This window comes from Giraffa tippelskirchi, chromosome 6, assembly GCF_054371585.1.
Source record: "Giraffa tippelskirchi isolate mGirTip1 chromosome 6, T2T-mGirTip1v1.2.pri, whole genome shotgun sequence".
NCBI lineage: Eukaryota > Metazoa > Chordata > Mammalia > Artiodactyla > Giraffidae > Giraffa > Giraffa tippelskirchi.
The window spans coordinates 56,981,538-57,008,948 of record NC_137280.1 but is presented as its reverse complement, the minus strand read 5'-3'; the positions used below and the strand labels follow the sequence as shown (position 1 = coordinate 57,008,948).

At 39.9% G+C, this 27,411-nt stretch overlaps 1 protein-coding gene across 6 annotated transcripts in view; it reads left to right on the top strand.

The window, feature by feature from the left end:
• The window catches only part of SNTG1 (syntrophin gamma 1), a 377,579-nt gene that overhangs the window by 278,852 nt on the left and 71,316 nt on the right, over nucleotides 1-27,411 (top strand). For all 6 annotated transcript variants that reach the window (XM_081497977.1, XM_081497973.1, XM_081497978.1 and 3 more), the window contains 3 exons: nucleotides 10,958-11,060; nucleotides 15,412-15,494; nucleotides 23,169-23,299. In XM_081497977.1, coding sequence (XP_081354103.1) covers nucleotides 10,958-11,060; nucleotides 15,412-15,494; nucleotides 23,169-23,299 — 317 coding nt within the window. The remainder of the gene's footprint in view (nucleotides 1-10,957; nucleotides 11,061-15,411; nucleotides 15,495-23,168; nucleotides 23,300-27,411) is intronic.

The following is a 27,411-nucleotide window of genomic DNA, read 5'->3' as shown; positions in this document are numbered from 1 at the left end:
ACCATCTCACTGTAGAGCTTTGCTTTCCCCAGAATGTCATACAGTTGAAATCATAGAGAATGTAGCCTTTTCATACTAACTTCTTTCACTTAGCAATGTCATTGAAGAATGATCCATGTAATTTAGCTCTCAATGATTTATTTATTTTTGAGCACCAAATATTATTTCAGGGTCTGGACAAGGGAATATTTAGCAACTTCACTACAGTTTTTCTTTAAATCTGTTTACCCACTGGAGGATGTTGTACTTACTTCCAGTTCACAGTGATTATGAATAAGCTGTTATAAATATTTGCATGCAGGTTTTTGTGTGGACCTAAGTTTTAAATACTTTGAAAATAACTTAGAAGGTATATTGCTGGATTGTATGGTAAGATTTTACTTAGTTTACAAGAAGCTTCCAAACTGTCTTCTGAAATGGCAGTGCTACTCTACAGTCCCTCCATCAGCAGCAAAAGAGTGTCCTGTGCTCTGTATGCTCAGACCTGGTGTCTCCAGGTCTGTGGATCTGAACCGTGTGGGCAGGGGTATCTTATTCTGCTGATGACAGATGATGGAGGACATATGTTCATATGTTTATTTGCCCTCTTTATCTTTTCTTTGATGATGTCTGTTCACATATTTGCCCATGTTAACATCCAGTTGTTTGTTTTCTTATTGTTGAACTGAGCAAAGTTTTATATATATATATATATATAAATATATATATATTGGAGAAGGAAATGGCAACCCACTCCAGTGTTCTTGCCTGGAGAATCCTAGGGATGGCGGAGCCTGGTGAGCTGCCGTCTATGGGGTCGCACAGAGTTGGACACGACTGAAGCGACTTAGCATAGCATAGCATACACACACACACACACACACACACACATATATGTATATATACATCGGAGGTAACTCTTTCTGTATGCTGCATACAACAAAATAAATGGTTTAAGGATATTTTCTCCCTGTCTGTGGGTGGGTTGCTTTTTAATTTTCTTTAAAGTATATTTTACAGAATAAAAGTTTTTAATTTCAATAAAGTCCAACACATCAATTATTTGAAGGCCATAAAGATTGCTTTATTTCCTTCTTTAAATCTATGTAACCTTAATTTATGCTTTGTTTCCATCATATTAGAAACAAGTCTGGAAGCTTGCAGCATGATTTGAATACTCATATGAATATGAGAAAATATTTCCTTATATGTCGTTTTCTTGTTCCTGGTCTCAGTGGGAAGGGGTCCAGTTTCCCATCATTGTGATATGAGCTGTAGGTGTTTTGTAGATGTTCTTTATCAAGTTGAAAGAATCCCCCTTTATTTCTAGTTTTCAAAGAGTTTTAATCAAGGACATATGTTGAAGCTTTTCAAATGCTTATCCTGCATCAGTTGATATGAATATACCTGTTTTGTTCTTTAAATGTTTGTGGTAGAGATAACACTGATTGAATTTACAATGCTGAATCATCCTTACTTACTTGGAATAAACCCAGTTTGTTGTGATGTATAACTCCTTTCATACATTGTTGGTTGGGTTTGATGTACTAATGACTTTCTGAAGATTGTTGCATAAATGCATTTGGGGCCGCCCAGCATCACATCAGCATTCCTCAAGGGATGTTTATCTACCTGTCGCTTCAACTTGTGAGCCAGTGCCTTCCAACAATTATGTGCCAAAAACAAAACTGAGTCGAAAACAAGAAGATAGACCATAAATCCAGTAGAATAACACAATTCAAAAATCAGCAGTACAAAATGATGGAGAGGGTGTGAAGCCCCAGGAATTTTCACTCATTGCAGGTGGAAATGCAAAATGATGAAGCCACAGTGAAACACCGTTTGACAGTTTGTTGCAAAGCGAAATATTATGTTATACAATGGAGCATGCATATTCACAAGTATTTAGCCAAGAAAAACGAAAGCATATGTTCATAGAAAAATATGTATAGGAGGTTTTAGTGAAGCTTTTACTCTTAATCACCAAAAATTAGAGCCAACCAACATGTCCTCGACATATGAATGGATAAACAGACTGTGCTGCAACCATAAGTGGAATACTCTTCAGTGATAAAAAGGAGTGATTGTCTCAGTCGAAGCAGAGAAAAGCATTTGACAAAATTCAACACTCTTCCCTGATAAAAATAACATGCAGGGAATAAATGTAAGCTACCTAAACATAATAAACACTTTAAATGAAAAGCCCAGTATTAATATCATACTTGGTAAAAACAGCTTTTTCACTAAGATCAAGAATAAGAAAAGGATGCCCACTTTTACCAGATCTAATCAACATAGTATTGGAAGTTTTATCCAGTGCAATTATGAAAGGAAAGAAAATACATCAAAATTGGGAAAGAAAGATGAACTCTGTTCATAGATGACATAATTTCATCATTTTATTTTTGTGGATTTTAAATTAAAAAAAAACGAGGCAGATAATAACCATGCTGTCAGATAATCCATAGAGTTATGCTGTGTGTGAACCACATCTAACAGTTTCTTTCACACTGACTTGATGGTGAAAGTCTGTTCAAAGATGTTTTATGTTCTTAACAAAAGTATAATTTGATGCTCAGATACAGATTATTTTGTGTAATCTAAGATTGATTACAAAATTTTTTACTTTCACATCAAAAATCAGCCTGTAATTAGCAATAAAAATTTCTTTCTGAGAGAATTACAGGTTGTGAAAATGAGGGTATACACAGTTGTTTTTAAAGTGGTGTAGCGCAGATACTAAGTGAGAGACATAAAACCATGATTAGCATTATTTTTATTAACAGATATTGTATCCAGGGAAAGACTGAAGGCAAAAGGAAAAGAGGGTGGGCAGAGGATGAGATGGTTGGATGGCATCACCCACTCAATGGACATGAGTTTGAGCAACCTCTGGGAGGTAGTGAAGGACAGGGAAGCCTAGTATGCTGCTGTCCATGGGGTTGGAAAGAGTCAGAAACGACTTAGCGACTGATCAACAACAACAACTGTATCTAGTGTACACTCACATCTCTTGGATAAAATGACCATACTGGAAATTATGTTTGTCCCTGTGAAGATTTTATGGTCTGAGATGCCAGGATCCACAAAGCAGAGCCCCAGCAGTATAATGGCATAAAACATAAGGTATCATATACAGTGTATAATATAAGGCATTGTCAGATGCTAGTGATAGACAATATACAACATTTGCTTCACTTTGAGAGTTTTATACTTTCTCCCTATAATTACTTGTTCTCCATCTATTCAAATAATGTGAACTTCATGCTTATCGGGTAACAAATAAATTTGACCAGATCAGATGAAATTCAAACATTTTTTTCTTTCCCTACAGTGAAACCTTGTGAGGTGACACATGAAAGATGAAAGGCTCTCTCTCCATTTGTTACTCTGTGTCAGGAGGTAAATCTTAGCATCCCCCTGAGATGTTTCCTCAACAATTGAGATAGTCATACACATCTCCCAGTTACTTCAGAAGGAGATGGATGGTTAGTCTGGGATATGTCAAGAATTCCTTCTGAGTTTCTTTGCCCAAGCAACATCAAAAAGAATGTGTGATTGTTCTTACTGGGGTCCTTGACCAGGCACTGCTGCTGCTTTCAGTCCATGCCGTGGTTTCTGCTCAGTGATGAAAAAAACAGGGTTCCTCCCAGCAGTGAACAGAAATAGCGCCATGCACCATGCGGCACAGACTTGCTGATTGAGTCTTCCATTTGTGAAACCCAGACGGTCACTGCCAGCCTTGCTGGTGAGCGACGGCCCTGTAGGTCCAGTGATCTGACTGTCCTCACCTCATCAGTCTCCTTCCTCTCTGGGAGCTGTGCTGGGCAGGTGCTCTGTCTGGGGACATGGTGGCCCAGGTTGCTATGGAAACGGAGCCAGACTAGATGCAGGAGTAAGAGCAGCCCTTCTCCTGTCATTACTCACAAGGTGAACCCTTCTCCTGCTCAGGACTCCAAATAGAGCTAAGCTGGTGGAGGGAGTATGTGGGGACTTCAACCAGGCGGGTGAGGGGCAGGGAGCCCAATGTTCCTCACCATCTGCTTTTTAAAGGACGTGCTGGTGGGAATTACAGTCAGTGGGTTTCTCTGATACTGTTTCATTGGAAAGTACTCTCTGCAAGCTTCTGTGCCCTCATCGAACCCTCATTCTTCTAAAATTTCTAACCGAACATAAGCCATTTCAATTTTACATCTTAAGTGACCAGCCTGTAGATTTCTGAAACTGGCATTCATTGACCTGAACTTATTTAAAGAGATAGAGCTTACAGTTCCTATTGTTCAACCATGGCTTCAGGGTCACATGAGACACATAGGATTCCCCATGGCCTCTGAGACAAGGCAGCTTTAAGACAAGACAGGCTAATGTCCGGGCACCAGCTGTGTTTCATGTATCGTCTTGATCAGTTCACCCTTTCCTGAAGTGTCCTTGGGTTGAGACGATGGTGCCTGTGGGAAAGGAGGGGGTGAGTGTGAGGTCTGAGCCTGAAGCTGAGTGACTGACAGAGAGGTTCCCGAAGAGTGTTTTGGTTTCTATTTTGTCATCCTGTCACTGGTCATTTTGTCAGGTACCAGATGGCAGGACTGTCCTCTGGGACTCTGTTGAAAAGAAGTAGAGTTCAAAGTAGAACAGGAGACTTGAGGGAAGTTCCAGATGACAAAATAAAAAGGCAGTAAGTTGATACTCTTACTAAGGGCCACCCTTACTCATTCTCAGTAATTTCAGGTACGTCAGACAGGGACAGACATACACGGCTTCAAAATAAAGTGCCTGCGTTTGGCACAAGTTCATAACCATCTTCAGGGCTGTAATTGCCATGTCGCCACCATTTTGTGTGTGATAGATTCCTCTGAAGACTGAAATTTGAAGTAATCATGAAGTAATAAACTCGTATTTTCCTTTGTGTATTTAGCAGCATATAAGGATTATTTTCTCCCCACTCATTTAACACATTATATTTGAGACTCACATCTATTTTCAAGTATTTGAAATGACCAGACGCCCAGAGAAATCACTGTTTTCTCATGGCAGGACAGCTGTATTTCTCCCTCATGAATGTCTGTTTCCAGGGAGGTGCTGGCAGAGCCAGCAGTGGCCACACAGCGCTGCTGACTGTACCAAATCATTAATCCTGCTCTCCACGTGCACCGGCGGGGAGTGTACCTAAAGTTCAAAGTGACATATGAAAGGATGCATGTGACAGAGTGAGATCAAAGACTATGGGAGGAAACACACCAGCAACTCCACAGTGTTTACTTCTGAGTCCTCTGCTGCTGTGCAAACGTGTTGTGATGATGTCTGTAAACAAACACTTGCAGCTCCGGGCTTCAGCTGCTCTTCAATGTGGGTGTCACCGAGTCCGCTTTGCTACTCAGATCCTGACAATTCATTCCTGAGACAATCTCGTACAGAGTTGTACAAAAATAAGGGAAAGTCTCTCCCTTCCTTCGAAAATTAGATAAAACTTAGTTTTGAACCCATCTGTTCCAGATGACTTTTTAAAAGTCAACTTTTTACCAATTTAAAAATTTTGTTAAACTGCCTAATAGAACATGAACTAGTCAGTTGGCACACAATGTTAGAAAGCACAGTAAAATATTACTTGTGTCTTTGAAGAAATACTGCAATTAAAACAAATGCTGAAATAGTGTTACTATAGTGTCTGAACTAGCTACCAATGTATTCCGCTTGTTAAGTTCAACTCATCTAGAATGTGACATTTCACCCACTTTTATTACATAGAATTTTATTTTAATGAGGTCTTTTCAAGTGATGGAATTTTTAGTTATAGCTTCAAATATTACAGTAAAAGTGGATCAGGCATTCTACATTCTCACCTCATAAAGTAAATGATTCTTTTCCATGTTGAAATTCATTAATAGTTATTACTATATCCTGGTTGTGGCTTCCCTTATAGCTCAGTCGGTAAAGAATCTGCCTGCAATGCAGGAGACCTGGGTTCAATTCCTTAGTCGGGAAGATTCACCTGGAGAAGGAAATGGCAACCCACTCCAGTATTCCTGCCTGGAGAATCCCATGAACAGAGGAGCCTGGCAGGCTACAGTCCATGGGGTTGCAAGAGTTGGACACTACTTAGCAACTAAACCACCACCATATCCTGGTTATTAGAACTGACATTGTTATTTAGTCAACCTCCATTCTTATTTGTAATATTTACCCAAATTGAAAACTTACTACATACTCGCACACTATTTTAGGCTGAAACTTCAGGAATTCAGAAGTACTAAAAATTTAGTAGTTTTTTTTAAAACATACAACTATATACACATGGAAGGAGGAGCCTGGTGGGCTGCAGTCCATGGGGTCTCGAAGAGTCGGACATGACTGAACGACTTCCCTTTCACTTTTCACTTTCATGCACTGGAGAAGGAAATGGCAACCCACTCCAGTGTTCTTGCCTGGAGAATCCCAGGGACAGGGGAGCCTGGTGGGCTGCCGTCTGTGGGGTCGCACAGAGTCAGATATGACTGAAGCGACTTAGCAGCAGCAGCAGCTGTGATTTTTTTTTTATTTTACAAGAACATAACGTTCAGACTTGAAATGTCTATATTAGGGATCCTATTGTACTTATTTGTGTATGTGGAATGTTTCCGCAAATTAAAATGCAGGAAAGGTGATGAAATGAATGAATGTGTGAGATTCATCCTCAGGAACGTCACAGCACCTTTCTCCAGCTGTGATGTCCACAGTAATCCAAACCTCCATCCCTTCCTCCATCTGTTTTTACCTTTTCCACTTTTCCATCACTGTTCAGTGTCACTTTGTGGTGAGAGATGATATTTCTAAGTTATCTCAAACTCCTTTCTTATTTTGCACTGACTCCTCCAAATTCCACGTGATGCTCGCTTTCTCATGTTGGTCCACCCACTACTTCCAGGGGTGACGGGATTTTCTGTATGTAGTTCTGCACCTCATTTTCCAGCTGGACAGTTCCTGCTGTCACACATGACTTACTGTCCAATCTGGTGGGCTACAGTCCTGCCAGAGTCGTACAGAGTCGGACAGGACTTTACAGACGCACACCAGCACCAGGGTTTGTGGGAATTATAGCTTCCATCCTTGACCAGATGTCTCTTTCTTGACATGGCCCTATCTCTGCCCTGTTCGCTGGCAGCACTCTGACCCAACCTGTCACCTGTAGGTGAGGACATGCACACTTATCCTCACAGAGAGGAGCGTGTGTCCCCCCCCGCTACTGCTCCACAGATTCCCCTCAAATGTACATGGAAAGTGGGAAGCAGAGGACCTAGTCCCACTGAAGAGAGCCCCACTCAATAAGTATATTATTTCCCTCCACAATTAATATAAATACAAATGGTTATATAAGGAAACGCTTTGTTCACTCACTGTTCACAGGTGGTCACCATCTCAACATGGATAGTAAAGCTCGGTATTGTATCTAGTGTCAAGTTAGCTGTTTTGTCTGAAAAGCAGTTTGTTTAAGACTGTTCTTCAAAGTCATGTTCAATTTCTTTTTCCTCCAGAGGTCAGGACTCTAAGGTAATCATTTACTGCAGTTAATGACATGTCAGTGGGGTGAGGTCAAAGTCAAAGGGAAGTCCTGTGTGGGGTGTGTGTGTGTGTGGTCTGAGTGTGTGTGATGTGTGTCTGTGTGCGTGTGTGGTCTGTGTGTGTGTATGGTATGAGTGTATGTGTGTGTGTTTATGGTCTGTGTGTGTCTCTGTGTGTGTGTGATGTGTCTGTGTGTGTGGTCTGTGTGTGTGTCTCTGTGTGTGGTTGGTCTGTGTGTGTGTGTGGTATGTGGAACACACAGCATGCTCACCACCAAGACTAAACTTGCACTCTGAGTGGTGTTGACGTGTCAGTGCAGGTTCATGACTTAACCAAATGTCCCCCTCAGCTGGAGCGTGTTGACCACAGGGAGGCTGTACTTCTGGGGAGCAGGAGGTCCAGGTGAAATCTGTACACTTTTCCCTCCAGTTGGCTGAGAACCTGAAACTGCCCTACAAAAATAGTCTTTAGAAAACAAAATGGTAAAATAACTTCCAGCTATGAGCATTTTTGGCTTCATACACCACAGCAGTGGTGGGGGCTAAATATTTCCTCAGAATCTCCTGTGAATTTAGAATGGCCCCGGCGGGAAGGCAGAAGGACAGAGAACACAACAGGATTCTATGCAGTTTCCTGTCTAACAGACGGATGGAGTTTAGGGACAATCAGGTCACGGTCCGAGCGGTTAACTTGTCCTGGTTTAACAGAGTCAGCCTATAAATATAGGAGTAGTTCCCTTTCCTTTTTCCATTTTTATTGATTGCCATCTTTTACCAACTTCTCTGCAATTGCTCATGTACTCACCCAAGGCAGTATGTGAGAATAACTGTGCTGATATGTCATCTGATTAAAATGGACAACATTTGATTTGCATCAAGAAATGTGAATGAATATGAAAACAATGATTGGATTTATTGGCGCTGATTTCCAATTGTGCAGGAAAATAACATTCTTCCTTATTCATGATGTGGGACCTATATTTTCTACCTGACAGTATCAGGCCAATTATCTCAATCCTGTTCTCTGAAAAGATGGCTATTTCTGCATTAATTTTTTTAGTATACATGCTTCTGAATCAAGCATGTGTTTTTGCGTTAATTAAGAATGGGTATGTGTTGAGGACTTGAAGTTGTGGTTATCCAGAAAGACACCCATAACTGATCTTTTATTGAAAACAAACTCAAAGTTCCCTTGCTAGGGTAAGGTTTTATAATTTTTGAAAAGTTTTTATTTATCTCGATGGTATTTGAACAAAATTTCAAGACTCAAGTTTACCAATATAAAGTTTTAAAAGAAAAACACTTGCCAATTAGCTATTTCTGGGGCAACTATACTTAACTTATTCTACTTCGTTCTCTTAATTATACTTGAGATTCTCACAGTGTTGTTTTTTATTTAACACTGGATATTATCTATTGCACACTTGCTGTAGAATGTGTGCATTTATCGGCTGCTTTCCAGTGCCTCACACACTCCAGTGCACTTGTATAATAATGATTATATAAACATTAAATGCTACTATGAAACAAGCCAAGTTCATAAATTCTTACTAAGCTAAAAACTAAAAAAAAAAAAGAAAAAATGGGAACTTTGCATGGGATTATCTTGAATCCTTGCAAAAGTAGAAGAGAACTGATATCCTCACAATGTTATGTCTGTGGGTGTCCACAATACACCATCTTCTTCCAGTGCAGCTAATCTTGTATTTATTTGTTGATATTAAATCAAAGCCAGTTGATCACTATACATTACTTTGTATCTATGATAGTCCACACTAAACTCACTTAATAACTCACCATGCAGTAATGTCTATAGGTTCTTAAGGATTTTCTATATTCAAAAATCATGTTACCTCTGAATAATGTGTTTCATTTCTTCTATTCAGTTTTAATGATTTTTATTAGCTCTGCTCTTGCCTTATTACAGTAAAACCTGAAGAAAGATTAAGGAGAAATGAAATTGGTGGCCATTTTTGCCTCATTTCTGATCTCAAAGAGAAATGTCTCAGTAATTCACCATTAGCTGTGATGTTTCTAATACAATTTTTGTGTATCTCTTTATAATATGAAGGAAACTTCTTTGTACACTCAATTTTCTATGAGCTTTTATCAAATGAATCGAATGAATGTAATCAAAGGCTTCTTTGTATCTATTAAAATAATTATACAATTTTCTTCATTTTTAAAATTTCCTTTTAACATGATGACATGTATTATTTGTATGTGTGTCGTGTGTGTGTGTGTGTGTGTGTGTGTGTATCTTATCTAATGCTCAGACTGGGTTAATGTTATTGTTTTGTCCTCAAGTCAGGGTTAGGGCCAATCCAGCAAAGTTGTTTATGCTATTTTGCTTTTTATTTCTATAATTTCATTTGATTTGGGGGGGCTTCTCCAGTTAGCTAAGTGGTAAACAATTCCCCCGCAATGCAGGAGATGCAGTCTGGATGTCTGGGTTGGGAGATCCCCTGGAGGAGGAAATGGCAACCCACTCCAGTATTCTTGCCAGGGGTCTCATGGACAGAGGAGCCTGGTGGGCTACAGTCCACGGGATCTCAAAGAATCAGACACAACTGAAGCGACTTAACATGCACATAGCACATAGAGACCAGAAGTCATTCTAAACCACTTTCATAGTCAATTCTTTAATGATTTTATGATGATCATTTTTCTATACGTTTAATAACAAATTATGTCCCATGGTTATTAACTGCTTCTTCACTAATTATTCTTAATTCTCCTTTTAGTCTATGTAAGTTTTTAAAATTATAGATATACTTATATCTTTTCTAGATATGTTTGCTATAAATAATCCTCAGCTTTCTGAATTTCTTTTAATATTGCTAATGCTTCTCTTGTTATAATACTTTGATAAATGACTATTATTAAACTGGTAGAAATAGACCTAGTAATTCTATAATTTGGAAAGTGTGGAGAGTTATCCTGTATTTTCAAGGAAAAGGAAGAAAATATGCAATGATATAATGGAAAAACAATACCTATTTATTTTCTGCAAATGTGTATGAGTGCACTGGAACAATTTAATTAGAATTAGCACTCTGGTCAACATCTGCAGGGTAATTTTCTCATAGATCTCCAAATAGTGCATCATGGATGCTCAATGAATATTCAATAAATTCATAAATATAGATCTTTCTGTAGACCTAACATAGACCATAAACTCAAGAGAGTCTTGATGAATGTAAATGAAAGATAATGACATCGTGTGTGAACAGGGACCACAGAATGGTGGGAGGAGGGAGGCTGTGAAGGCTGTGTGCTTGCAGCTTAGCTCATTCATCCTGTGCACCTTCCATTGAATGTTTCCAGCCACATCACAAGATGTGAGAGCTGGAAAAGACCACCCATTACTTTAAGGTGCTGCAATCACATAGAAATGTTTGCCAACACACTGATGGTGGTATCATTTTTATTATGTTTTCTATTAGGTTCAAGTTCTTCGGAATGCTGGAGAAGAGGTGACCCTGACAGTCTCATTCTTGAAACGAGCACCTGCTTTCCTCAAACTGTCACTGAATGAAGACTGTGCATGTAAGCATTTGTGAAGGATAGATAAAATGCTCACATCATGCTTGCTTTCTGAACCATTATTTCCTGACAGTAATTAGTAGCTTCTTTTCAAAGTTGGGATTTCTACCTGAATACAAACATTTTGTCTTAATATCACAAAGCATTCAATTAACCTTTCTCCAAAGGGAACAGCTGTTGTTTTTGTTTCAAAATGTATTCACATTTAGCTATTTTCCAGCTATAATTGGGGAAACATTATTTATTTAAAAATGTGTCACATTAAAATATACATTTTGTATCTCTTGAATTTCATTCATAATGTTTGATGAATACATATTCTCTAAGTAGAAAGCAATGTACTCTTATTCAACTACTGAATTTACTAAATAAGCATTTACACTTAATTTGTCCTGATGAAAATATGGAGATTGAAGGAAGCCCTGGTCTATGTGGAAATGTAATAATTTTCATAAGAGCTACTTAAAATTTTCTGTATATATTTGCACATTATGAAATGAAATGCATACATCTTACAGGTTTTGCTAAAATCAAAACAGAGTATATTTTTAATGGAGTTTACATGAAATGAAATGCAAAGATCTTCAATTCTCAATTGGATCAGTTTTGAAAAATGCACATTTGCTCAGTACACATGCATATAGACAATGAAATGGTTCTGCTGTGCTTCTTCCTATAAATAACATTCCCACAAAAAAACCACTGACTTGATTTCTTGCCATCAAGTATTATTTTTTGCTTCTTCTAGAATTTTATGTAATGTAATCAAGCTGTTTTTATTTTTTTACATCTGGCTTCTTTCATAATGAATCATCTCATGTTACATATTTTCAGAACATTTTTTTACATTGTTGCGTAGTGTTCCACTTGTGACCTTAGTAAAGTTGGGTAATACATTCTCCTGCTGAGAGGCAACAGAACTGTTACTGGTGTTTTGCTATTGTAAAGAAAGCTGCTATAAACAATCCTGTACAAGGATGGACAGTCTTAGTATTTTATGTCACTACTATAACTAGTAGTGTAATACCCAGGAGTGGAATTGCTGAGTGACAAGACAGATGTGCAATTAACTTGCTGACAAACTGCCAAATCTATTTCTAAGATGGGCATATATTTACAGATCTCTCGGTGTCCACTCCAGTGTGGACGAGAGTTTTGGTTGCTCTGCATTAATGCAATATGTGATGGTCACAATTTCTTCAGCTGTTCTCTTGAGTGCCTGGTGGTATTGGATTGAAGTTTCAATTTGCATTTCTCTGAAGACTAATGATGATTTGCTCCTTGTCATGTACTATTTGCATATTTGCATGTCTTATTTTGTGATGTGTCTGCTCAAGTCTTTTCCCCCTATTTCTATTGGTATGCCTTTATATTATCACATTATAGGAGAGTACAAGACTGCTTATAAGCCTTTTGTTAGTTACATGTGTTACAAACATTTCACTCATTTTGTGCATGACTGTATTTTTTACCCAAGGTGTCTCAAGTTTGTAAAACTCTTTGTGAGAGTTTAACTTTATTTTTATAAGATCTCATTTATCATTTTGTTGTTGTTTTCGTTGTATATGCTTTTGATTTTCTATATCTTTTCTAAGAAATATTTGCCTACCCTGTGGTAGCAAGGATCTCTCCCTACATTTTTGCTAGCAGCTTTACAGCTTGATTTTTAAAAAATAGATTTATTTATTTATTTGGCTGTGCCTGCACACGGGATCTTTGATCTTTGTCAAGGCATATGGGACCTAGTTTCCTCCATGCGGGATCCAACCTGGGCCCCCTATATTGGGAGATACAGTCTTAGCCACTGGATCACCAGGGGAGTCTCTATAATATTGATTTCTATGTTTAAGTTTATAATCTATCTTATAGTAATAACATTTTGGTTCTGAGGTAGGAATCAAGAATGAAGGAATCACCATCTGATTTCCATTAATTTATGCATATGGTATTCTTTCAACAAAACCACAGTGTTGATCGTTGCAGCTTTATACTACTTTAAAAAGTCATCCAGGGTAGGTTCTTCAACTTTGCAATATTTCAAGGTTGTTCAGCTATTATAGATCCTTGCATTGCTGCATACATTTTATAAATAGCATATCAATTTCCATATAAAAAAGCTATTATGATTTTGAATGTGACTAGATTGAATTGATAAACAATTAGTATAATTAACACCTTAACAACTTTAAATCTTTCATTCCACAAACATATCTTTTCATCTATTTATATTTTATTTTTTCTATCAATATTTTTGTGTTTCCAATGGGAAAGTATATCATATCTTTCATTAAATTTGTCTTTTATGTTTTTCTATTTTAGTGTAAATAATATTTTAAAGATTTAATTTGCCAATTATCTGTTGCTAACATACAGAAACAATAAAACAAACATTTTTATATATTGACATTCTGCAACATAGCTTAATTTCCTTACTAATTCTAATAAGATTTTTTGTGCTTTTTAAAAGTTTTTCTACATATGAAGTTATGTCATCTGCAAATAGTGAGTTTTGCTTGTCTCTTTCCAAGCTATAGTTCTTTAATTCCTTGTTTTTTCTTGATTTTGCACATAGTAATGGGGTGGTCCTCTAGTAATGTGTTGAATGAAGTCCTGAGTGCAGACGTCCTTTCCCTGCTCAAGATACTGGTGGACACCATCCAGCTTTTCACTATTAAGTGTGCCATCAGCTGTGGGTGCTCATAGTTGCCCTTTTTATTATTAATTTAGTTATTTAATTTATCTTTAATTGGAGGAAAATGTCTTTACAGTGTTGTGTTGGTTTTTGCCATACAACAATACAGATCAGCCATAATTATACATAATTCCCCTCCCTCTGGAGCCTCCCTCCCTCCCCCATCCCACCCCTATAGGTCGTCACAGAGCACCAGGCTGGGCTCCCTGTGTTATTCAGCAGCTTCCCACTAGCTATCTACTTTACACATGGTAGTGTGTGTATGTTGATGCTACTTTCTCCGTTCATCCCACTCTTTCCTTTCCCCACTGTGTACACAAGTCTCTTCTCTGTGTCTGTGTCTCCATTCCTGTCCTACAAATAGGTTCACCTGTACCACTTTTCTAGATTTCACATATATGCATTAATATACAATATTTGTCTTTCTTTCTCTGACTTACTTCGCTCTGTATAACATAGGTGCCTTTTATTGGGCTAGAATAGAAAGTGAAAGTCGCTCAGTCATGTCTGACTCTTTGCCATCCCATGGACTAAATAGCCCATGGAATTTTCCAGGCCAAATTACTGGAGTGAGTAGCCGTTCCAGTCTTCAGGGGATCTTTCCAACCCAGGGATCGAACCCAGATCTCCCACATTGCAGGTGGATTCTTTACCAGCTGAGCCACGAGGGAAGCCCCGGTTAGAATAGAGCCACCCTTCTAATCCTGGCTCCTGAAGATTTTTCTTTTTATTTCTTTGTTTTAGTAGAAGTTAATGTTGAATTGTGTCAAATATTTTTTTCATCCGTTGAGATAATACATTTAAAAAATTTTTTTCTGTTGATAAGGTAACTTTTTAAGAAATGATTTTGAATGCCAAATAAAGCTTGCATTCCTAGGATAAACACCATGATCATGCTGTATTTATATATATATGTTACAGGTTTTAATTTGTAGAGTATTATTATTTTTTAATCTATGTCCATTAAAGATTTCCAGATGTATTTTTCCTGTGATGTTTTAGTGGGATTTTCGTACCAAGGTTATTATATCTTTGAAACAATTACTAAATTGTAAAATCTTAGAAAATCACAAATCTTTAAGACATATATTACTCATCTTTAAAAATAGATATTTGTAGTTTTCTCATGAGGATCTAATATGAAATATTTTAGTTGTAAATTGATTGCATGTCAATGAAGGTGCTCTCAGTGACAGTGTACAGAGCAAGAGCGCTTGTGAAGACAGAGCACTTACAAACTTTGAGTTATGGAAAATTGTGATAAATACACACTAGATTTGCTAGTAGATTAGTATACAAAATTAAGTAGGACTTTGTAGCCAAACAAAATCTTGCACCATTCTAAGTATGGTTCATATGAATAGGCCTCTTCGGGTAATAAAATGAAATAGTATTTTTATATGGTTGCATGCTTCCCTTAATAAAACCTTAATGCTTCTGAAATCAAAGATATATATTTGCAGATCTCTTTTAGGGTCCACTTTAGGTTTTAATTTTTATTTTTGCTTACTTCCAAAACTCTGGCTTTGACATAAATAAAGCAGAGATAATTTTACTACCTGGCTTGCATGATACCTGAAGTGACCTGAAGTTCACGGTACAGAAGATGTCCATGCAGAGCAGGTGGGCTTCTAACCAGCAATGCTCTGACTCTTCCCGCAGGTGCGCCGAGCGACCAGAGCAGCGGCACCTCCTCCCCGCTCTGTGACAGTGGCCTGCACCTCAACTACCATCCCAACAACACAGTAAGATGCCCAGGGCATGGTCCCCACTAATGAGGAGGGAACCTAGACAAAGCCCAGGGTACACAGAGTTAGAATTTGCTCAAACTGCTCTGGGACCTGGCTTCTCTGACAGACTTGAAATCGTTGGCTGCTTTATTTTTTCAGAATTATGCTAATCCAGAGAGGAGGTAAATAAGTAGGTCTGTTATTTTTTTAATGTCATCTTTCTCCTCTCAGGTCTGCACTAAGCCCTTTGTAAGCTGTAGAGACTTAACTTTGAGAGGTCACATGGAACATCATAAATCATTTTATAAAATGGCATCTTATATGTAATTTGACATAATTTGTTATCATTTTTCATTTGAAATTATTTCACAAAAAATAGCTATATAATTTGTGCTATATTAGGATTTCTTAGCCTCCTTCATGCACACCAGGGAATTAATGCAAAGTGATAAAGAGGAAAATCTAATCTACACATTGTGTAAAATGTGAGGGATGTTAAACTAGATCTGTATTTAATAATTGATAAAATCAGCAGTTGGTTTTATACACATTTAATAAAGTGCTGATTTTTATTTTCCACCTGTACTTTGGAGTAAGCAGTTCTTTTTCTTTTATAAATATTTTGAACTTCCTTGTATTTCACCCTTTGAAAAGTGCACGCATTCTAAAGACAAAACGAATCCTTCCGGTTAAATGTGAGATGGTCAGTTACCCCTGTGTTCACAAACGTGAAGAGAAGCAGAGCTCACCTGTGAAGAGTTTTATTTTTCTGTTCCAAGTATTAGGATGTATAAGACGTGGAGCTTCCTCTGACCTGTATGATTCACTCTCCATTGGAAATTCTTGACCTCACTGTGGCATTTCACTTCAAAGTCCTCCTTCTGATCATCTTCATGCCTCTGGCCTCAGTGCACTGAACCGCAAAGCATCGGTCTCAGCCAAGTCCAGCAGGGTCCCAGTCGTTTTCCTTTGCCTTTTTTGTTCTGAAAGAGGAACCATCGGCACCATCAGGGTTGTCTCGACAAGAGAAACCAGCTACATCTGGTACTTCACTGCCCTTCTCTCTTACTTCTGTGACCAGAGAAGTAACTGTCACACCGTGGATTATATCTAAAATGTGGTCTTCAGAAGGCAGCAGGGTCTGAGTGACTCAAACAATGAACATGTGTATGAAGTGAATACACGTGTCCGTCTGCGTGCCGGTCAGCTCCATCTCACCGCCGCAGCCCAGCCTCCACCTCCTGCTTGCTCACATCCATCCCTGCAGTCGAGATGCTCGTGACGCCTCTGCTGTCTTTCGGATCCTTTCACGGGTGGTGCCTTGACCCCCACAGCTGTGAGTCGACTGCCTCCCCTCTGAAAGGAGCCTCTGTTGGAATCAGGGCTCAGTGCCCTGTCCCCACTGTGGCTGCAGCCAAGGATGCAGAGATGGGGACGGAGCAGCCCTCCAGCCTTGGTAGGCAGGCGATACGGTGCCCACCCCACCCGTCAGGAGCCCACATCCGGCCAGGTTCCCTCCTCATCCCCTTTCTCCGGAGACCTCCCCAACATGTCCCTCACACCAGAGTCTCCATCTCGGCTCTCTCCTGAGACAGGGGAAGAGCTGTTCTTCTGCAGACCTGAACATGCTGCGTGACATGTTATTCTAGTCCCTGCCCCATACCCGTGGACCCCTCTGTAATAAAGAGATGGAAAGAGGAAGGTCGGTGGGTGGGAGCCGTTCAGGCTGCTTTCATCTCCTCCCATTACACACACAGCAGTGTCTGTGGACTTGAGTTCACCACTTGTGCCTCAGTGTGGTGCTTGAATCAATGTCTTCCTTACAAAGATCTGACTGCAGTAAGGAAACCACTCAGCAGTTCCACAGCACAACTGTTCCAAATAAATCCAGCTGTCAAATCTTTAAAAACTCCATCATCATAAACTTTTCTTTCTGAGCTATGTCTTTCCACTTCAAGAGGCATGTCTGATTTCCATTTTTAGCATTAGGATTGAACATTCTTTGGCTTTGCTAAGGATCTTTAGGGCTTCACAGGTGGCGCTAATAGTAACAAACGTGTCTGCCAAGCAGGAGAGATAAGAGATGAGGGTTCGATTCCTGGGTCGGGAAGATGCCCTGGAGGAGGGCATAGCAATCCACTCCAGTATTCTCGCCTGGAGAATCCTATGGACAGGGGAGCCTGGTGGGCTACAGTCCATAGGGTTGCAAAGAGTCGGACACGACTGAAATGACTTAGCACACATGCCTGCAAGATCTTTAAAGGAATTAATAGCACTTGCAATGTTTTAGACAATAAGAATCAAGACACATATAAATTAAAGTACAATAAAAGTAAAGACAATTGCATTGCATCTCAATCAAATGGATATTTACTGAGAACCTACCATGTGGGAATCCATCTAGGTGCCTGGGAAACAATTATGGTTCCTGACCCAAAAAAGTTTAAACCCCAAATCTATAGGCAAATGCGTGAAATAAACTTTAACATTAGCAGAAAAAGAACTGTGGACATTAGCATCCTAATATCAGAGAGAGGTCTGCTAGAAACTTTGAACATCTGACTTAATTTAAACAACCAGAATTGGGAGACTTCATACCAAACTTGAGGCCACTCAAGAATTAGTGGGTCACGCAGACTTGGCGGCCAGTTTGGGGGGTGGAGAACGTTCTACTCAGAGATTCATAAGATTAGGGGCCTGTGTCCTTCTTAATCATCACTGATAATGAGGCAAATGGGAACCTGGACGGCAGGGCACTTTGTGACATGTGTTCCCAGAACAAGCATGCATCGTGGAGTCAGGTCCCTAGGAGAAGCATCAGTCCTTGCTGTGTCTAGTCCTCACTTCTGTCCCAGCCCAGGGATGCTATGTTTGGTTCCTGTGTCGTATTTATTTTCTGAAGCAAATTTTGAGAAAGCAGATGCTGTTTGAGTAAGCAGATGCTGTTTGAGTTTCCTAAAACATTACTTACATATTTAAGACAACATTTGAAACATATGAGAAAATAACACCTGATGATATGTTAACATCACTCCACTACCTTGCATATCAGTATAGCCTAGTCCTCCCAAGGACTTGAGGTCACTAATTTTAGGACACATGAGATTTTCCAGTTTGCTCACCAAGGTGAAGGGAGAGTTTGCCTTGGGCTCACCAGAAGGCTAAAACTCAGGTGATTAGCTCACCAGATTCAGAGAAACATTCTCACTATTCACCTTTAATCAGTGCTTTCTATGCCAAGTCCTTAACAAAATTTGGATCTGAATTTTGCCCTATATGGGCTTCCCTGGTGGCTCAGATGGTAAAGAATCCACCTGCCAATGTAGGAGATGGGGGTTCGATCCCTGGGTTAGGAAGATCCATTGGAGAAGAGAATGGCAACACACTCCAGTGTTCTTGCCTGGAAAATCACATGGATAGAGGAGCCTGGTGGACTATAGTCCATGGGGTCCCAAAGAGTCAGACATGACTAAGTGACACAACACACTTTTGTTCTGTATGCATTTCTATTCTGGTCTGATCTTTGTTCTTGAGATCATTTAATGGGAATATACGTTGAAATGTGCTACATTTTGTGAAAAGAGTTTATTTTTTAATTAATTTATTTTAATTGTAGGCTAATTGCTTTACAATATTGTGGTTTTTGCCATACATTGACATTAACCAGCCACAGGTGTATATGTGTCCCCCATCCTGAACCCCCTTCCCACCTCCCTCTGGGTTGTCCCAGTGCACTGGCTTTGAGTGCCCTGTTTCATGCATCAAACTTGGACTGGTCATCTATTTTACATATAACAATATACATGTTTCAATGCTATTCTCTCAAATCATCCCATCCTCACCTTCTCTCACAGAGTCCAAAAGTCTGTTCTTTATATCTGTGTCTCTTTTGCTGTCTCACATATAGGGCTGTCATTACCATCTTTCTAAATTCCATATATATGCGTTAATATACTGTATTGGTGTTTTTCTTTCTGACTTCACTCTGTATAATAGGCTCCAGTTTCACCCACCTCTTTAGTACTGATTCAAATGCATTCTTTTTAATAGCTGAGTAATATGCCATTGTGTATATGTACCACAACTTTCTTATCCATTTGTCTGCCAATGGACATCTAGGTTGCTTCCATGTCCTAGCTATCGTAAACAGTGCTGCAATGAACATTGAGGTACATGTGTCTCTTTCAATTCTGGTTTGCTCAGTGTATATGCCAAGCAGTGGGATTGTTGGGTTGTATGGCAGTTCTATTTCCAGTTTTTTTAAGGAATCTCCACACTGTTCTCCTTAGTGACTGTACTAGTTTGCATTCCTGCCAACAGTATAAGAGGGTTCCCTTTTCTCCACACTTTCTCCAGCATTTATTTTTTGTAGACTTTTTGATAGCAGCTATTCTGACTGGTGTGAGATGGTACCTCATTGTGGTTTTGCTTTGCATTTCTCTGATAATGAGTGATGTTGAGCATCTTTTCATATGTTTGTTAGCCATCTGTAGATCTTCTTCGGAGAAATGTCTGTTTTGTTCTTTGGCCCATTTTTGATTGGGTCGTTTATTTTTCTGGTATTGACCTTCATGAGCTGCTTGTATATTTTTGAGATTAATTCTTTGTCAGTTGCTTTGTTTGCTATTATTTTCTCCCATTCTGAAGGCTGTCTTTTCTCCTTGCTTATAGTTTCCTTCGTTATGCAAAAGCTTTTAAGTTTAATTAGGTCCCATTTGTTCATTTTTGCTTCTATTTCTGTTACTCTGGAAAGTGGGTCATAGAGGATCCTGCTGTGATTTATGTCAGAGAGTGTTTTGCCTATGTTTTCCTCTAGGAGTTTTATAGTTTCTGGTCTTACATTTAGATCTTTAATCCATTTTGAGTTTATTTGTGTGTGTGGTGTTAGAAAGTGTTCTAATTTCATTCTCTTACAGGTAGCTGACCAATTTTCCCAGCACCACTTTTAAAGAGATTGTCTTTTCTCCATTGTATATTTTTGCCTCCTTTGTCAAAGTTAAGGTGTCCATAGGTGTGTGGATTTACCTCTGGGCTTTCTATTTTGTTCCATTGATCTGTTTCTGTCTTTGTGCCAGTACCATACTGTCTTGATGACTGTAGCTCTGTAGTATAGTCTGAAGTCAGGCAAGAGTTTATTTTAAAGCAAAGACTATGTTAATGCTACTTTTCCTATTTGTGCTATTAATATTATAGGAGACTATTATATTATGTTATATTCTTGACATTGAAGAATAAATTTTTTAAAAGTTAGTTATGGGCCTTAAAACCATAAAAATCTTTGTGTTGTTAGATCATTTTGTGTGCAATCAAAAATAATTCTGGCAGTTGTTACAGAAAAAGACTAGAAAGTAAATTTATATTCTACTATCATAATTTAAACAATAAGTATAAATAATTTTCAAAGGCACCAGATATTTCACTGTAAATAACAGATCTGTAAAATGAAATGCACTAACCTTGATTATTTCAATAGCTGAAGTGGGAGTTATAACGTATTTTTGTATGAGAAAGTGACATTTTTCAACTTTGATACTCAAAGACTCCAGGTTGAGGTGCTATATCAGGAAGGGTCAAAGATCATGTGTATTTTTATACCTACCAGCACACGAAGTGTATAAAATGTAATTGGTAAAGCTTATCATCCTCTCCTATGGTGATTTCATTCTCCATATTCCATTTCCTATGTCTTTTATGTTCTTTTACTTTTTCTGTCCATTTGTTGAGGGAACAATGGAGTGAGAGGAGTTCTTTGTGCTTTTCATGAACAACGAGGGTCTGTCTGTAAATAATTTGCCTGAAATTACTTTGCAGAATTGTGAAATAATCAAGACAAAAATTGGAGTCATTCTTTCCGTCATTTCAGCTCTGATTATGAATGTTATATGTTGGGCTCTGGGCCACATGTTGGCTGTGGAGTCAGAGAGATATGGGTCTGAGTGGATCCTGACACTGCTGCTGACCAGCTGGGGGGCTCGGGTTAATGCCTGACTGCACAGCCTCCCAGGTGGGGCCTCCAGTAAAAGCCCACAGGTGGGTTTCTGCTGGTCGCTGTTCTAGGCTTAGTGACAGGGCTGCTTGGTCGGGTCCATCCTGGCCAAGGAAACCACATCTGATTTCCCCAACATGTCACATAGGATGGTGGTTTCAAGTACCCCTGTGCAGAAAAGACTTAGAGTTTGGGTTTCCTTGGTGACAGCCGTGACTTTGGAGACAAGTGCATGGGTGCACAGACTTGGCGAGTGACTCTCCCAGGACTCATCAGTTGGGGAAGCATGATTCTGAACCCAGGTGGCTTCATTCTAATGGGGGTCTCAGCCCTCTCCCCCTGGTGCACAGCTACTGCCTCACCTGGGCCATGTGCTGACTGTCTGTGACATCTGACATGAGGAGACAGGGGATGGTTGATGTGAACCCTGGGTCTCTGCATCTCAGTCACCACAGAAGCCCTGAACGCAACCATCCTGCACAAAGGCTGAGTGCTCGAGAGACTGGACACCAGTCTCAGCCAGACCATCTGACCGTCACAGCCAGACCTCCCTTCTGGGTGCTCCAAACTGCTCCAAGGATTTCATAGACTTTCACTGGCACAACTGTTGACAATTAACATAGCAATGCCAGAGCACTCAACTTTTAGTGAAAATAATGGAAGATTTTTTTGCCATAAGCAATTTTGAAGAAATTAATACCAGAAAAAAAGGTTAATAATATCTAAACTCACAGAGGTTCAGTGTTTAGACTAAAACAGAATCTCCTTCTAGTATCATCATCAAGAATGAGAAAATTCTTACCTGGGAAATTTCATGAACAGAGGAGCATGGTGGGCTACAGTCCATGGGGACACAAAGAATCGGACATGACTGAGCACCCATCTACACATAAAGAATCTCTAGACTAGAGAGAAATCCGCATCACCAGCTCTCTGATCAAACCGAGCCTTGGCTGTTAGAACCCAGGCCGACCTACATACCAGCATCATTCCCTGTACTAGAGCCAGGGAGAAATCTAACAATGAAAGAAACACTGATCAACAACCACTGAAAAGCTCAAATTTTATTCAAATGTATGTCTTCTCTGTAAAAAAGGAAAAAAAAAAACACAGACTTTGTATGGAATTTAAAATACATGGAATTTCAAACCTGCAGTGGATATCTTAACATAATTTTAAAACAATACAGGAAAATACAAACATCTTATAAACATAAAGCTAAATCAATTGACAATGATTTCCTTGAGTACTGTTTGAGAGTTGTCTTAGAGGAATATTCATTCTATTCAAAAATATTTTTAACTAACCAATGAATCACAAGCCCTTGTAATGTTTTGTGCTTCACAGATAGAAAATACTTGCTAATTGAAGTTGTTTTTTTGTCACCTACTAGTTCATTGCAGTTCCAGTTTTGACCCATCTTCGCATTCTTGAACGGATTCAGTTGTCACAATTTTATTTTTTCTTCCATCTCCTGACCCATTATTTTCATATGTTTTCCCTATGATTCTTCATCTCAATGATTCCCTCCTCACTTTCTTATAGGAGTCCATTAATGGAGACATTAGCGATTGTAATTTCACTGTCAGTGAACATGGATATCCCATGGTATTCTGTCCCTGTCTTTGGATTGCTTAGGGGGAAATAGCCCTATGGTGGAAGGGGTTTGTGGCCGCGACACTGAAAGTCTGTTTTCCTTTCAGGACACGCTATCCTGCTCATCATGGCCTGCGTCCCCGGGGCTGCGGTGGGAGAAGCGATGGTGCGACCTGAGGCTCATCCCGCTGCTGCACTCGCGGTTCTCCCAGTACCTGCCTGGGACCGACCTGAGCCGGTGAGTCACACCGGCACCGACGGCGAGGCCCGGCGTCTGGCTGGTGACGGGACTGGGATTCCTCGTTCCTTGGGTTTCCAAGAGTGGGAAGAGGGTCACATAGCAAACACACCGCAGTGCGGATGGTGGTCGTGAGCTTGGCTCGCTTCTCAGCCCTGCTGACCGAGCCCTGGGAACCCTCAGACACCAGCCCCACCCCCGTGGCCGTCCCCGGTGGGGCCTCTGCTCAGGGGTTGGGCCGGCCTTGCTGCCAGCAGGGAGGGTGGGTGGCTGGGGCTGCGGACACTGCTGTTGCTGCAGGTGGTGGGGAACCCCCAGCTCTCCGTGAAACCTGCTCACAGAGGCAGGGATGGAGGGGAAGCTGAAGGCAGTCAGCCCCTGCCCACCACCTCACCCCATCTTGGGGAGGACAGGTGGAGTGGGGCCTGAGGTCCCTGTGAGCCAGAGTGGTCAGTGCGGGAAGAGGGTAGAGAGTCCAGCAGCCCTTCCTGGGATCACCTTGCTCCGCCCAGCAGCTGCAGACTTAGGTTAGAGTTGCTGTCATCTTCCGCTTTAGCCTTCCTATCGATGTAAGATGTGGGTACACTGTGTCACATGACCTGAATTTGCGTGTCCTAATGATGTTGAGCATCTTTCCACATGCGTATTTATCACAGGAAATCCTCTTTGGTGAAATATCTCTTTGTTTCTTGATCATTTAATAATTGGCGTTACTTACGTATTTTTACTTTTTTATTTTTTACTGTTGAGATTTGAGAGTTTTGTATATATTCAAGAAAAAAAGTCCTTTGTATCAACATGCTAGTTTTTCCATTCTGTTTTTTTGAACTTATTTTTAATTTTCAAAGTAATTAAATATTTAAAATTTTAATATTCCCTCTATTATATCACTATATATACATCTTTTATTTGGTTTTAGTTATTGTCTAAACATTATACCATATGTCTTAGTCCCTCCAGGCTGCTGTGACAAATTTGGCAGATAATAACAGCAGTTATTGTCATCTAGTCACTTAGCTGTGTCAGACTCTTCTGTGACCTCATGGATCATTGCCCCACCACGCTCCTCTGTCCATGGGATTTCCCAGGCAAGAATACTGGAGTGGTTTGCCATTTCCTCCTCCAGGGGATCTTCCCAACCCATGGGTCTAACCTGTGTCTCCTCCCTTGGCAGGTGGGTACTTTACCACTGTGCCACCTGGGAAGCCCCAGTACTCGCAGCAAACAACAGAAATGTTTTCTCACAGCTCTGGGTGCTGGAAGCCTTAGTTTAAGGCATCCAGGTCATGGCTGAGTCCTCAAGTTCTTTGGCGAAGACTGCTCCTGGTTTGTGCCTGCTGTCTTCTCCTCTGTCCTCCCTTGGGGTGGGGCCAGGGCTCACTCCAGAGCCTCTTTTATGAACTACTGATCTTGTGCATGAGGCCTTGACCCTCGTGGCTTCAACATCTCCTCTTGGCACCGCCATGTTGGTCACTAGGATATCAAAATGTGACTAGGAGGTGTGGCATCAACACTCAGACCACCATGCATGATTTATTAGTGTTTAATGCAATGTATTCTGGAGAAGGAAATGGCAGCCCACTCCAGTATGCTTGCCTGGAGAACATCATGGACAGAGGAGCCTGGTGGGCTATAGTCCATGGGGTCGCAAGAGTCAAACACGACTTAGCAACTAAACCACCACCAATACAACTTATTAATTTTACCTCTTTCGGGAAATTCTAGAAACTTAGAACACCTTAACCAATTCCTTTATTTCTTTCTTATCTTTGTGCATATTTCTGAAGATATTTGAATTATATCGTTGTTGTTGTTCAGTCACTAAGTCATATCCGACTCTTTGTGACTCTATGAACTGCAGTACGCCAGGCTTCCCTGTCCTTCGCCATCTCCCAGAGTTTGCTCAAACTCATGTCCATTGAGTCAGGGATGCCATTCAACCATCTCATCTACTGTTGCCCCTTTCTCCTCCTGCCCTCAGTCTTTCCCAGAATCAGGGTCTTTGCCAGTGAGTCGGCTCTTTGCATCAGGTGGCCAAAGTATTAGAGATCCACCTTCAGCGTCAGTCCTTCCAATGAATATTCAAGGTTGAATTATATATGTATCTTTAATTCCTCAAAATATTTTTTTTTTGTTTTCAGATAACTGTTATTCAAATATGCCCTACTCTTAATCTTTCTGTTTTGTTAATTTGTTTCTTTTGGATCTATTTGTCTTCTGCTTTAAGAAGTTTTAAAATATTTCTATCAATGGTATTTTTAGTGTGTATATTTGTTCTTTTTGTTTGTACTTTAAAATTTTTATGTAGTTAAATAATGTAGAAATGTTTAGCTAAAGAAATTTATGAGACAAAGGAAATTGTATGAATCTAGATGACTTCTTCCATTTTTATTTTTATGGCACCTCAACACATCAACAGCTTTTCACAGTTGAATTAATTACACTCAGTGACTATGACAGTAATAAGCAGTTATAAACACAACACTCTTCTAAGTGGATTGCACAGCAATTCAGATTCAAGAGCTAATTTATTGTTCACTCATTCACTCAATAAATATTGATTTAATGTCTATATGGAAAGTGTTGTGTTTGCTTCTTTCCCTGAAGGAGCTCACGGGCCAGTGGCAGTTGAGACAATGAGAAGAAATAAAAAAGAAAAGATAAATTAGTGGCCCATGATGACAAATATACAAAATTGTTGAACTTGGATCAAAACTCAGGATGTTATGTGTTGGTTGGTTTTTCCAAGGCCCATAATTTTAACTTTGGTGATATAATACCTCTCATATTTAATTAGAGAAGGCAATGGCACCCCACTCCAGTGCTCTTGCCTGGAAAATCCCATGGACGGAGGAGCCTGGTAGGCTACAGTCCATGGGGTCACTAAGAGTCGGACATGACTGAGCGACTTCACGTTCACTTTTCACTTTCATGCGTTGGAGAAGGAAATGGCAACCCACTCCAGTGTTCTTGCCTGGAGAACCCCAGGGACGGGGGAGCCTGGTGGGATGCCGTCTCTGGGGTCACACAGAGTCAGACACACTGAAGTGACTTAGCAGCAGCAGCAGCATATTTAATTGCAGCAGAGTTGTGTTACTGTCAAATCTATTCTGTAAATATGAATTAAAATATCATAATATTTTATCAATAATGAGACAGTTTATGTTCATTGTATAGTAATGACTTGGAAATATGTGTTTCAGTTCAATTCTGAAGTATCATAATATTGCAGAACATTTCAGCGTCAGGAGATTAGAATCAGAACGTTATCGAGGAGAAGAAAGTGCTTCATTGTATTAACTATAGAATAGAAATCCTGAATAGACCAAGAGACAGATTCGTTTCCACACAGCCCCCATTCCTCTAAGCCCATCATGCCTTCATGCTGCTGCTGTTTGTTTTTGGAGGAATCACCTCCTGTCTAAAGTGTGTGCTTTGTCTCCTGTCCTCCATATAAGCCATCCATCCAGGTGGACCCCAGACCCTGCTCTCTCATTTTCCTTTACAGGAAGCCCTCATTGGTCCACAGCCTTTGTAACATCCTTGAGCTCATGTTTATTTTCTCTCCCACTCACACAAGTGCATTTCAGTCCCACGTCAGCTTGTATTTGCCCGTCATCCTACCTTGTCTGACACAATCAACCCAGTGCACACAAATGTGACCATGGGGTCCTCCACGGAGGCTCAGCTGCGGTTCCCATAGACTTGAAGCTCCTTCCGTGATGTTCACCCTCCTGCCCTGTCAGACTCTGCCTGCTTTCCCACAGTCCCGCTAACCCCCTCCTGGACAAGGCCTTCCAGCCACTCCAGACTGGTGCAGCTTAGTCTCTGCAACTCTCCCTCCCCCTGCTTGCAATGCCCCTCCACCACCGCCTTCTCCTCCTCACTCCTCACAAAGTAAACTTCTCCTGCATGTGCCTGCATGTGGCATGCGATGAACAGTGAAATCAAACATGAATTACTGTGTAAATAAGAATTGTATATATTGATGTATGTGCATATTGACAATTAATTATTTATGAATTTTTCATGCAAGGAAAAAATAAATTTGTATTTTAAATGAAAAAAGTTACTTTGAAATTTAGCAACATTTGAGAATAACTTTTGTTGCC